Here is a 14,468-nt window from a genome sequence, read left to right on the forward strand (position 1 = left end):
TAAAGCCATAGAGAAAAAAAAGGAGGTGTTTGCATCTTGAGGATTTGTACCCACCTACGTCATCAATGTAAACAAGACGCTCGTTGAGGGTTATGTTGACGCTGTAAAAACGGACCATAATGTCCCATTTTTTTACTTAAATCAACTCTTTATTTAATTTCAAGCACTTTTTATAGAATGACTTTTTCCCTTAAATTACACCATTTCCAAGAAAATCGACAGGATAAAAACGTCGCTGTACCCAATGACGTCATCAAAGCTATAGATACTCTATGAAAAATTCCAAGATGCCCGAAATGCAAACACCTCCTTTTTTTTCTCTATGTAATAAAGCTAACGCCTATAGAAGGGACACTCGCGTAAGTGGCCCATAGAGTACAATAGAGTCGCAAAGTACTGGATCGCCGATGAAGTCACTTTTCGAGGCTGTTTTGTCCAGTTCTCCGGAGACTAGTGTGCGGCGACTAGCGATGACGCATACGCAGAGACTCGCGCTCAGCGCTCCCCACTCCCGACAGTCCCGACTCGGCTCCGTCCGTCGGCTACACACACACTGAACCAGCTAAAATAAGTAGGCCGGTAATAAGTCTGAAATTGAGTCCATATATGAATATTATCTCGGAGTAACATACATTAATGGATTCATTATGGCTTTGAATATCTATTTCAAGCAAAATTTGCACAAATTAATACCGATGGAATTAAAAAAAGTCGAAAAAAGACAAGCAGTCGTTGATTTCTCCATAAGCCACCGTGTAAAAAAATGCCGGTTGGTTCACACTTGGTATAAATCAGAAATTAAATCCCTGTATGAATATTATCCAGGAGTAATATACATCAATGGATTCATTATGGCTTTGACTATCTAATTATAGCAAAATTTGCACAAATTAATATTGATGGAATTAAAAAATGCCGAAAAAACACAGGCAGTCGTTGCTTTTCCCGTAAGCCGCCGTGATAAGAAATGCCGGTTGGTTCACACATGGTATAAGTCAGAAATTAAATCCCAATATGAATATTATCCAGGAGTAATATACATCAATAGATTCATTATGGCTTTGACTACCTTTAAATAGCAAAATTTGCAAAAATTAATGCTGTTTGAATTAAAAAATACCTAAAAAACACAAGCAGTTCTTGATTTCTCCATAAGCCGCCGTGTTACAAAATGCCGTTGGGTTCACAAATGGTTCACTATTTTCGGAGCACACGCGGCTCGGAAACGCCTGTTCATGGATTGGCTTCATCGCCGCTCCAGTACTTTGCGACTCTATTGTACTCTATGAAGTGGCCGTTGTGAGTTGTGAGGTTGTGACTCTCGCCCATAGAGTACATAGAGTCGTAATGTAAATGGGAGAGCTGGCGCCATGTTCTGCTCGACGAATTCCGAGCCCGGTGTGCGCCGAGTTCGGGTCGCTTTTTCGATACATTTTCGATCCAAAATGGCGGTGTGGAATACATGGTAATTCCTATCTCCGTTGTTGTTGTTGTTGTTGTCATCGGATGACCGGGTACCTGTGTATCGCAAACAATCGATTATGTATCGAAAAAGTGACCCGGCGTCACACAGGAGTCTCGGAATTCGGGACATGGAAAATGCTTAAAAGTGGCGCCAGCTCTCCCAATTACATTACGACTCTATGTACTCTATGCTCTCGCCTGCTGTGTCCAGGTTTGGTTAGGTCCCGTTGCCCTATACTTTTCTGAACCCACCAGCTCTTTGCAAGGTTGTCAAATGTAATAGTAGGGCCCAGCTAATTGCAGGGTTGCGAAATGTAGTCAGTGGTGCCAACGAAGAGTCTAATGTTTTGTAAGTGTAAAAGTCACCGTCACAGAGTAAAAGAGTTTGAGTACCAAAATTAATGTAACGAAAACGATTTCCACAGCCTCGTCGTGTTCATGCTGGCCAGATGACTGATAAAATCAGATGTGATCAGCTACAGTTAGAGTGTTACAGTTGGCTATTGCCACCATTTTCATTCTGAATGTAAACAATACCCGCCAGCTCCAGCTCAAGAGCTCCAGGTCCCTGTTCTTCTTCTTCGTCATGAAATCTGCGAGAGTGTCCTTTCTATGGGCGTAGCCTTATTATTCTATGGTTTACGGAGACAGAGAGTATGGAAGGTTATAGAGTACCTATATTGAGAGAGTATGGCCACTGGGCATGACTGAGTGATAGGCCTAAAAAGGTGGTGCATGGAAATATAAACAGGAAGACTCAATCGTCGGTTTAGTTCACTACACCCTCTGCGGAGCGCTGATGTCAGCGGTAACCGGAGTTGGGGGTCCATATTTATTCTCTTAGTCCATGACTGGGCCCCATGGAGAGGCTTAGGACCCAAAAATGGCGGTGCTTTGTTTTGGTTTTTGTGGATAGGAGGGGGGTCATTGCCAACTTTTGACAGTTATCACCAACCGCACTTGCTGCCAATCTTACTACATCTAAGATAATTTTTCTCAAAAATTGCACACGATTAGTTTTAAAAATATGTAAAGATGTCGCAATAGTGCATTTGAGTAAATTTCTCGTTACGATAAGCAAAGAAAACTACATTTTGAGTCATTTTGCATTACATAAATTTATGGCGTCCGCCATTTTTGGGTCCTAAGGGCTCCATTTAGCCTAAGATGGCTTAGCCAATCAGAGGTGGTAACCAAAGTGGCCATACTCTCTCAATATAGGTACTCTAGAAGGTTAGAGGCCCGACTCAATGATAGAAAACTAAAGATTACTAAGGACTAGACTAAGGACTCCAGATACCGCACGTCTTATTTGCCGTAGGAAAGAAGCGGCCCCCCAGTCGCCTGCAGCGCCAGGGTAGGCAACCTGTGTAGCGGTATGCCATACTTTAGCCCACCAGTAATGTATTTCTGTTCCGGTTTTTCATTGGTCGCGAGCGAATAGGCTGACACGATGCTCTAAGGGTTGTCTCTGTCTAAGGGCCGTAAATAAACAAAAAAGATGGCCGTTATCAGCAAGCAAGATTGAGGTCATGCACATCTTACATCCTCCAGTGATAAAGGTGAAAGGAGATTTAACAATGTTTTCGTGTTTGCGACTGTGTGTGTGTCCCTTTGACGAGCCGCGGGTTGCCGCATCTGATCAATGAGTGGGAGAGAGATAGACGATAAAACGGCGGCTTGTCAAAGTCGAGTGTGCTCCTTTGACGTGCCGCATCCGAGCAATGAGTGCGAGAGAGAGAAAGGAAAAAACAGCGTATGGACCAATCCAAGTTGACACTTAGTCCCCGTTCACGGCCGTTCTTTCCAGGGCTCATGGTCGGACAGCACTCCGGTGTTTTTTCGGGGCACCCGAATTCGGGCTCGCCACTACCACCGCGGACCAAATTACGAGGCCCAGCCTGTATGTTTGCGAGTGTGTGTGTGTCCCTTTGACGAGCCGCGGGTTGGCGCATCTGATCGATGAGTGGGAGAGAGATAGACGATAAAACGGCGGCTTGTCAAAGCCGAGTGTGCTTGCTTGACGTGCCGCATCCGAGCAATGAGTGCGAGAGAGCGAAAGGACAAAACAGCGTATGGTCCAATCTCAGTTGAGCCTTCGTCCCCGTTTACGGCCGTTCTTTCCAGGGCTCATGGTCGGAAAGCGGTCCGGTGTTTTTTCGGGGCACCCGGATTCGGGCTCGCCACTACCACTGCGGACCAAATTACGAGGCCCAGCCTGTGTTTTTGCTAGTGTGTGTGTGTCCCTTTGACGAGCCGCGTTTTGCCGCATCTGATCAATGAGTGGGAGAGAGATAGACGATAAAACGGTGGCTTGTCAAAGCCGAGTGTGCTCCTTTGAAGTGCCGCATCTGAGCAATGAGTGCGAGAGAGAGGAAGGACAATACAGCGTATGGACCAATCCAAGTTGAGCCTTAGTCCCCGTTTACGGCCGTTCTTTCCAGGGTTCATGGTCGGAAAGCACTCCGTTGTTTTTTTGGGGCACCCGGATTCGGGCTCGCCACTACCACCGCGGACCAAATTACGAGGCCCAGCCTGTATTTTTGCGAGTGTGTGTGTGTCCCTTTGACGAGCCGCGGGTTGCCGCATCTGATCAATGAGTGGGAGAGAGATAGACGATGAAACGGCGGCTTGTCAAAGCCGAGTGTGCTCCTTTGACGTGCCGCATCTGAGCAATGAGTGCGAGAGAGAGAAAGGACAAAACAGCGTATGGACCAATCCAAGTTGAGCCTTAGTCCCCGTTTACGGCCGTTCTTTCCAGGGTTCATGGTCGGAAAGCACTCCGTTGTTTTTTCGGGGCACCCGGATTCGGGCTCGCCACTACCACCGCGGACCAAATTACGAGGCCCAGCCTGTGTTTTTACGAGTGTGTGTGTGTCCCTTTGACGAGCCGCGGGTTGCCGCATCTGATCAATGAGTGGGAGAGAGATAGACGATAAAACGGCGGCTTGTCAAAGCCGAGTGTGCTCCTTTGACGTGCCGCATCCGATCAATGAGTGCGAGAGAGAGAAAGGACAAAACAGCGTATGGTCCAATCTCAGTTGAGTCTTCGTCCCCGTTTACGGCCGTTCTTTCCAGGGCTCATGGTCGGAAAGCGGTCCGGTCTTTTTTCGGGGCACCCGGATTCGGGCTCGCCACTACCACCGCGGACCAAATTACGAGGCCCAGCCTGTATTTTTACGAGTGTGTGTGTGTCCCTTTGACGAGCCGCGGGTTGCCGCATCTGATCAATGAGTGGGAGAGAGATAGACGATAAAACGGCATCTTGTCAAAGCCGAGTGTGCTTCTTTGACGTGCCGCATCTGAGCAATGAGTGCGAGAGAGAGAAAGTAAAAAACAGCGTATGGACCAATCCAAGTTGAGCCTTAGTCCCCGTTTACGGCCGTTCTTTCCAGGGCTCATGGTCGGAAGGCACTCCGGTGTTTTTTCGGGGCACCCGGATTCGGGCTCGCCACAACCACCGTGGACCAAATTATGAGGCCCAGCCTGTATTTTGGTTTTTTTCGTGTGTTATTCGTAGATATGCTCGTTTAAATTGTTACTCCCGTATAATTGAACTTTTTGTCAAATTTAGCTTTTTATCGATGTCACGGTGAGTTGCCATCTTGTTTGTTTATATACGGCCCTAAGAGCATCATGAAGGCTAAAAACTCGTTGACCAATCAAAAAGCGGAACAGTTTTCCTGTAGTAAAAAGATACGAATGGCCATACTCTGTCTATAAAGGTACTCTACATTTTGCCGCCCCTGGGTCTGCAATATTTCGCCACTATATTGTCAACAGTATCCCCTCCTCCCCCTCCCCCTCTCCGCACTCCCAACTTCCCACGCCATCTCATCTTGCCCCCCCCCCCCTTGTGCGCCGCCTGGGCGCGTGCGCGTAGCTGCTTCAAAATGCGCAGCGAATATAGGTATAAAATGGAATGGATTGATGAGCGGGGCAAAGTTGCAATTTGTTCAAAACTTTAAAAATCGATATCTCACGAACGGTTTGAGTGATAGTCTTGCGGTTTGCGTTAAAAAACGTTAAAATATTCCCTACAAGAATATTAATGCTGTTTGGACGGTTGCCATTATTCACCATAGTCATAACTCGATTTTTTCGATTCTGACGGCTCGACTTTTTTTGTTCTTCGTCTCTCCTCTCCAGGCGATCGTTCATATGTGAATAAAAACCTGTTGGGGTGATTTTTCATGGAATTCTGCATCTGCGACATTTTATTTGACCCTGAGGAAACGATTCGTTCTTGAGTTATAGCGGTTTTTCCACGCGTTCCCGGTTACACGCGCGCGGCATATCGGCGGCACTCGAGCGAGGGAGAGGTTGTTTCACCGCTAGGACCTTAAATTCATGCTGTAGACTGTAATTATCGACATCATCTCCTCCCCCTCCCTTCCCAACCCATAGATATTTTTTTATACTTCGTTATGCAGGGTGTCCCAAAAGTCCGTACCCCCCCCCCCCCCCTCCTGGTAACTTTTTAACGGTTAGAGACTTAGAGATAGAAAAACGAAACTCTACGGAAAATATTACTCTACGGGGAATATTTCTACGTCATAGGGGACCATCTTCTAGGGGGGTCGACATTTTTGCCCTTCCCTTGGGGGAGCGGGGGCCCCCAGCTTTTTACTTTCTCGCTCCCCCGCTTTTCAAATGGTAACCCCTACCTTGTGATACATCATTGGATAGAACATTGAAAACTGAGAATTTTGGCGCAATCCGTAGATCAGTATCAAACCGTAAATCAGTATCTTGATTTTTGACTGAGTTGTGATGAGTCAAAGGTCAAATTTAATCTATTTTCAAAAGTCTCGAACAAATTCCGAACTTATCGAGATAATGTTGAGGCAAAGTTAGAGAAAATTGGTTCGTTTCACGGGAAAATCGTGAGACCTTTGAACTGACGTACCTACTTGGGGATCGGGACCCCCCTTAAAATTATTTGGAGGTGATTTTTACTTGCAAGTGCTTACAATTTGGTAAATTTTCCCGTTTTATTTTTTTCTCTACCAATTTGAACCGGAGTTATGATTTTTTTGAAAATAGGTTAAAATGGACCTTTGACCTATCATAACTCGGTCAAAAACACGAGGTAGGGGTTGGAGTTACCATTTGAAAAAAAAAGTTGGGGCCCCCCCGCCCCCAAAGGGTAGGGCTATCTGCATCTTGCATCTGATAAGTTCATTTGATAGTGGGACAGGAGCTAGGGCTATTCTTGGTGCTGGACAAAATATTGATCAGTTCATTTGATGGTGGGACAGGAAGGGCTAGCAGTATTTTTCTCGACTTCGTAAGAGGGATTTTTTCTTGGGACAAATGCCGTGAAGCGGCCCGTGGAGACAAGGCCATACTAGGTTAAACCTTGTCTCCGACAATATTTATACAGGGTGATCCAAAAGTCCCTTCCACCCCCCTAACTTTTTACCTAATTGAGGTAAAGATTTGAAACTTGGGGGATAATCCTAGGTCAAAGGGAGCTACTTTTTGGCCCCCCAAAAATTTTCAGGGGGCCCTCCTTGGGGGGGGGGGGACAACGGCCCCCAACTTTTAATTTTCAAATGGGAAGACCCCCTTTGTGATAGCTCGTTCGAAAGAGCATAAAAAAAGAAAACTTTTTGCGCAAACCCGAAGTCAATACCTCAAACCGTTTCAAAATGGCGGCCGGTTAAAGTTCAAAATGGCCGAAAAGTCACACCGGTTATTTGTCGATGGATTTGCGTGAAAATCGGTGTGTAGGGGTATTTTGACACGAGAAAAACGAATTTGACGTTAGATTTTCAAAAAACCAAAATTTCAAAAATGGCCGCCGGTTAAAGTTTAAAATGGCCGAAAATTGTCATCTCGGTTTTTTCCTGATGGATTTGCCTAAAACTTGGAATTTGAGAGTATTTTGGCATAAGATAAACAAATTTGAACTTAGATTTCTAAAAAATTCAATTTTTGGTCATTTTGAACTTTAACCGGCGGCCATTTTGGAAATGTCGGTTTTTTTTAAAAATCTAACGTCAAATTCGTTTTTCTCGTGTCAAAATACCCCTTCATACCTATTTTCGCGCAAATCCATCGACAAATAACCGGTGTGAATTTTCGGCCATTTTAAACTTTAACCGCCGCCATTTTGAAACGGTTTGAGATATTGACTTCGGGTTTGCGCAAAAAGTTTTCTTTTTTTATGCTCTTTCGAACGAGCTATCACAAAGGGGGTTTTCCCTTTTGAAAATTAAAAGTTGGGAGCCGTTGCCCCCCTTAGGAGGGCTCCCCTGAAAATTTTAGGGTGGCCAAAAAGTAGCTCCCTTTGACCTAGGAATATCCCCCAAGTTTCAAATCTTTACCTCAATTAGGTAAAAAGTTAGAAGGGGTGGAAGGGACTTTTGGATCACTCTGTATAATGCTAACGCAGTAAATCTTTCTCCGACAATCTACATATAATACTGCATTAGTATTGATACCTAATATTATATCAACATCTAACAGTATGTATCAGAATTTATGTAAGATTCTGTGATATGTGGCTAGCTGTGCTGTTCTTGTTTGTTACCGTCACAGGTTGCCGTGGAGATACCTACACTTAAACAAGTTGATGATGTGAGCCAGCAGATTCCAGCTCGAATTCGCTTGAGTAATTTTACAGTAGGTAGGTAGGTAGGTACTTACATGTACATGAAGTTTTTCCAAAATTTTACTGATATCTTAGTTACGTACTTACTATAGATACACGGAGAGGCGTGAATGTATAATATATTAAATAATGCTTTCATTTTCCGAAGGTTGCTGCATACGCTGTCTGATAAATTATTTTTCATACGCACCTGTTTACTAAGCCGCTCCCTCCGCCTCCTCATGCGGTCAGGTGAAACCCGGCAGGCAAAGGTTGTGTTTTCTGGTGAGTCTGTATAATTTTTGATAGCTTTAAGTACTTATGCCTGTGATTTTAAACTCCTGAGAGTGAACCCTCACTTTCGTTAAAAAAGAAATATTGTCGCAATAATTTTGCAAATTGTGAAGTTGCAGTCGCAAAATATTGTTTGCATAGGAGGATATTTTGTAACAGGTACTCATGAAAATGTTTTTCATTTTTACAGGTGAGTCTGGTGTCGGGAAGACTGCAGCTTCCAGAGTAATAGTAACGGATGGACAGGAATTCCCTAATAACTATACCATTGTAAGAAGAGACCATTCAATTCCTCTCTCACAAAATTTATTTCCTTTTCAAAAAATTGGAAAATTCTCGTTGCACAATGAAAAAAAAAAATAACCTACTTTATTCATCTTGATCCAATGCGTAAACAAGCAACGCACAGCGACGGCGTGTGTGAGTTAGCAATCACCTAATTCGGTTTGCGACGTCGCAGACTTCCTGTCATACTATATTTTTTAAACGGGAAACTACTCGAGGGCAATTCTTTAAAACTGCCGTGATTTTTCTCCTCTGTGCGAAGAAAATTCTGCAAAAACTTCAAGGTATAATGTCAATTTGTTGACCATTAAAAAAATTGCATAAAGGCGGAGATTATGAGACACCGCAAACGAGATTTGTGATTGCGGACTTACGCCGTCGATATTTAGTAGTAAATACTTGCATTTAAATAAGTACGGCATCTACAGGTAATACGTGAGCATCTAATATGTATATTGGCCTGGTTACACGATCAAATTCCCGTCAAATTCCGATCAAAATGATGACCAAGATGGCGGTCGAGCGCACGGTTGTGTGGAAATTAGATGAAGGATGAGCCCCACAGCTCCATCATCTACAATCAAATTTTTGCAGGCCGCAGAAATTTGATGGTAGATGGTGCGCAACTGCGCACCAGTCACCGCATTTGATCGGAATTTGACCGTGTAACAGGCCATAAGCATCCACTTGTACTATTCTGGTTCCTGTGTTCACCACCAGGTTCAGTTACTGTTTTCAGATATCAGTAATGATTTATTTTAACTCCTTTTTGGATGCTTTTCCAGTGAGTTATTTCACAACTTAAAACACGGAGAAAATTTTTACCCTGGTTTGAAAGTAGTTTTGAATGGTTAAGCATGCAAATTACCATCAGTGCAGGATTTCGAAACAACAAGACTCATTTAGGGAGGGCTTTTCAGAAGACCTGGGACTCTGATAGCTGTAGGGGCCTCTAATTTCCCTTTGCTCCCGCTTCAAGCACTGAAAAAAAACCTGTCCTAAATTTAAGGAAACATGTATCCTTAAAAAGTTTCCTAATTCCAACACGGTGTTAGCTTGGAACAAGCCAACAGCTATCTTGATCCAAGGTAACAAAATTGTGTTGAGTTGAGAAAACTATGCTTTCTTGAACCACGTATACGTTTTCTTGAAACAGACTTACGGATACTTGAAACGGGAAAACTGTTTCCTTAAAATTAGGAAACGAGGGAATCGCTTCTGTGTCCTAAATTTAAGGATCCATGTGGTGTTGATCGAAGAACCCTGTTTCCTTAGAATTAGGAAACGGAGAGAAGCGAAGCCGTTTTCTGAATTGAAGAATCCATGGAGTGTGTCGTTTGAAGAGATCAGTTTCCTTAAAATTAGGAAACGGGCATAACATTTCCTGTTTCCTCAATTTAAGGGTCTATGTGATGTTGATCGAAGAAACCCATATCCTTAAAATTAGGAAACAGAAAAATTACCAAACGCCTACTGAGGAGGTGGATGCAATGTGCCGTACGCTACCATGTATTCGGCGAGTTGCTCGAGAGGGGCCTTCCAAATATACCGTCGCTCCTCTGGCGGAAGGGCGTATCTGAATCATATATTGCAGAAAGGGCACTATTGCAGAAATGTTAACTGTTCAGAAAATGCAAAAAACTGATTTGAGTAAACTATAAGCTTTTGGAAAAAAATTTTTCGAGGTTTTCTTTTGTCCCCCAAGTAGACTGACAATTTCCATAAAAAAATTTTACATGATACTCTCTTTGGGTTGTAAGTAATGACACTTGAAGGAAGAGCATTAGTGCCCTTTCTGCAATACATGGGGGAAGGAGCCATAAAGAGTGATAGAATGAAGCCAGAAAATTATTTTAGCCCTTGTTTTTCATCTCAAATGTATGGCAATGATGCATGTCTATAGCGAAAGTTGGAAATTGTATATCTCCATTGCAACGTTTCAAAATTTCTGCTCTCTTTTTATACTATTTCTTAAAGAGAACTAATAGAGATTTTCCCATGAAATTTTCAGAAAACAATCTTGATGGTGTGAAGAAAATTTACACACAATTTCAATAGAGAATAATTAAGAACAAAAAAAAGAAGACGAAATAAAATTGGCAATGTCGCAATTGATGGTATGCGATTTCGAACTTTCACCATGTGGTTTGCCCACAGCTATGTAAATTTTAAAAATATTTCTGGCTTATTTCAAGTCAAGAAATTTAAAAAAAAAAAAAAAAAAAAAAAAAAAAAAATGTATGCTTTGAAGTTCAATATTTAGCGTAGTAATCTTCTACCTACTTCCTCATCCAACCTGTTAAGGGCTCCTCTCACTTCCTACACTCAAGGTTCAATTCTCACTCCTTTCATTTTCAGCGTGAGTGAAGCGTGTAGCGTGATCACTGTCGTTTCGAAACGCAAAACTAACCTCTCAATCGTATCAAAACAAAACAAACGACGAGTTGCCGCTGCCAATGCGCGCGCACCCAGTGGGCATGTACTGCAGAAACGGCACTATATTGCTGCAACAGTGCCCTTTCTGCTCTACGTGAGGAACTGAACCCCTGTCAAAAACACATAAAAATGCGAATATAGTGCCCTGTCTGCACTACAGGATGTGTCTACATACACTAATGCGAAAACCGCAAAAAACTCAATTTCGAAAAAAATGTCGATTGTGCCCTTTCTGTAATAGCTGATTCATCTACACTTTGATATGATGAGCCATTCCGTCCGTATACCACCATGCTCTCTACGGCTTTTTCGATGCACCCTTACGCCCATGAGTGACATCACGCTCATAAAAAACGCAACACTAAAGAGCTTGATGCAAAAACGGCTTTTTTCGTCCCCCCCCCTCTGGAATTTCTTCTGACTTTGTCTATTGATTACTCATACTTGAGCGCTTCTTTTCCCAAATTTTCAGACCCCCGAAGAATTTTGGGGGGGAGCTAGGGGGGTGGAAGTCAAAACCTGTGAACCTCGATATCTCTCGAACAAAGAAAGATATCGAGGTCCGGTTTGGACGAAAAATCGTCTAAAATTGCATACTTTAAGATTCCAAATGTCGAAATCCCGATATCACATTTTTAAGTCAACATATGTGCTTTTTTCCAGTTTTTAGGTCTAGAAAATTTCTTTTAAACAAAAAATTTACAGAGATCTAGATTTTTTATTTGAACCAAAACCAGTTTCTTAAATTGTTCGTCTTTTTCCGCATCCAACGAGTGGTCCATTAAGCTGGGGAACCAAACGGTTCCGGAGTTATGATCGATTGAAGTTTCCGCTCAACGCGCGCCGACTGATTTTCGTGCGCAAAAAAGGCGAATTTGACTGTTATTAAATCAGATTGACTCTTCAAACTGAGCGAAATGCATTATTAGGGACTCTTGAGGGTCGCTGAGTTCAGAAATTATAGATACTTCCAAAAAATTCACGTTTTTAAAATTACAGCTCTGTAGCGCTATTTTGGAGGCCCACTGAGCGCCGACCGGCCGCTCAGTGGTCCTGTACGGAGCTGTAATTTTAAAAACGTGAATTTTTTGGAAGTATCTGTAATTTCTGAACTCAGCGACCCTCAAGAGTCCCTAATAATGCATTTCGCTCAGTTTGAAGAGTCAATCTAATTTAATAACAGTCAAATTCGCCTTTTTTGCGCGCGAAAATCGGTCGGCGCGCGTTGAGCGGAAACTTCAATCGATCATAACTCCGGAACCGTTTGGTTCCCCAGCTTAATGGACCACTCGTTGGATGTGGAAAAAGACGAACAATTTAAAAAACTGGTTTTGGTTCAAATAAAAAATCTAGATCTTTGTAAATTTTTTGTTTAAAAGAAATTTTCTAGACCTAAAAACTGGAAAAAAGCACATATCGACGGTGAAACTACCGAACCACGTATCTCGGTTTGCGACGTCGCAGACTTCCTGTCATACTTTATTTTTTAAATGAAAATCTACTTAACGTCCAGTCTCGAAAATTTCTGTGATTTTTCCTCTTCGTGCGGAGAAAATTCTGTGGAAATTTCAAGGAATGATATTGATTTGGTCTACTTCAAAAAAATAAAATGTGAGCGTAGATTTTTAAACACCGCAAACGAGATACGTGGTTTGGTAGTTTCACCGTCGATATGTTGACTTAAAAATGTGATATCGGGATCTCGACCTTTAGAATCTTAAAGTATGCAATTTTAGACGATTTATCGTCCAATCCGGACCTCGATATCTTTCTTCGTTCGAGAGATATCGAGGTTCACAGGTTTTGAGCTCTCCCCCAAAATTTTTTGGGGGTCTGAAAATTTGGGAAAAGATGCGCTCAAGTATGAGTAATCAATAGACAAAGTCTGAAGAAATTCCAGAGGGGGGGGGGCGAAAAAAGCCGTTTTTGCATCAAGCTCTTTCCAATTTTTGGACCCCCGCTCACTTCTTCCCTCGTAACACTTTTGCGATGTAGGTCCCTATTCTTTTACACGTAAAAACAAAACGGCGTAAAGGGGGTTGACCCTTTCTCTCCCTTGGAGCGTTACGTATTATTTGAACGGTCCTTTACAGAAATCCGACGGATCCGCTTGGATGGCGTTATTCGTAAGATCCACTCAAACAAATTCAGTATGTTTAAATCTAATCCATTAATCTCTTTTTCGTATAGGATAGGTATACGCGTCGGAAAGGTGGAGGTTTTGATAAAACGCAATTTTTGTGCCTTATCAAACATATTGTTTTCAGTCCAAAATGTCAGAATGCTTTCTAGAAATGAACGGATCAGAGCCAAAGTTCCTTTAATATTTTTCGGTGAATTTTCTGATTTGACGAAAAGGAGGGGTATCGATAAGGGCCAATTTTGGCCCCACTTCAAAAAATCATCGGAACCCATATTTTAAGTACCCTAGGGTGGGTGCGTTCTGGCGCAAAATATTTTTGCGATTTTGCGTCGTTTTCCTGCCAAAACAGCCGACTCAATTTTTCGGCTGAAAAATGGTTTTAATTTTATGACGAGCCCAAAAAAGCTTTGTTTCATGAATACGGGAGGTTCTTGTGTGTATTTTTTTGCGTACTTTTCAATGAAACAGGCGAAAATTGTCTAAACCCACTTTTAGTGGGTCATTCTGAACATTTTCAACGATTTTTGGGGTTTTTTTTGGCAATGTTTCACCTGTAACTAGAAAACGGATAATTATACTACAAAAACGATTGCAGATTCAGAAAGAGCATAAAAAATCCGTTAGAAGTCATTGGTTAGACATTTTCTCAGCTTAAACTGTCAACACGAAAAACATAAAAATTCTCTATCTCTCCGGGAAGATTCGCCAATCATTCATGGGATATCTGTATCCGGGTAATTTTTTGCGTACTTTCGATTGGAACGAGTGAAAACTGTGAAAATCATGTTAAGTGGGTCATTCAGAGAATTTTTCAAGATTTTTGGGGGGTGTTAGGGGTTTTTTGGAGGGCTTGGGGAGCATTTTTTGTTTGTAATAGAACAAAAAAAATTAAAAATTCAGAAAGAACGCAAAAAATTCGATAGGATTCGATACTTGACTCTCTCTCAGCTTCGACTGTCTACACGAAAAACGGTCTCAAACTCGAGAAACTGGAAAAACGGCCATTTCTCCAGCTCCCCAGTCATAATTTACATCCTGGTCACTTAACCGGTTAGAACGTTAAGCAGTATACAAGGTGTAACAACTAAGTGACGACAAACCTTCAGGGGTTGTTCCATGGCTCAAAAAGAAGCAGAAAAGTCCCGTACCAAAATCCTCTAGGATGCGTGGTTCTCAACTTACGGGGAGTTCAATTTTTGAAAAAAATACCACACGTGTTCAATTATGACGTCACAGTGGCTGTCCTAA

General features: G+C 42.5%; 1 protein-coding gene across 1 annotated transcript in view; it reads left to right on the forward strand.

The window, feature by feature from the left end:
• Positions 1-7,743: 7,743 nt before the first annotated feature.
• The window catches only part of LOC109037222 (intraflagellar transport protein 27 homolog), a 61,371-nt gene continuing 54,646 nt past the window's right edge, over positions 7,744-14,468 (forward strand). The window contains exons 1-2 of the mRNA XM_019051784.2: positions 7,744-8,347; positions 8,547-8,626. Coding sequence (XP_018907329.1) covers positions 8,194-8,347; positions 8,547-8,626 — 234 coding nt within the window. The 5' untranslated portion in view covers positions 7,744-8,193. The remainder of the gene's footprint in view (positions 8,348-8,546; positions 8,627-14,468) is intronic.

This window comes from Bemisia tabaci, chromosome 1 (genome assembly GCF_918797505.1).
Source record: "Bemisia tabaci chromosome 1, PGI_BMITA_v3".
NCBI classification, from domain to species: Eukaryota; Metazoa; Arthropoda; class Insecta; order Hemiptera; family Aleyrodidae; genus Bemisia; species Bemisia tabaci.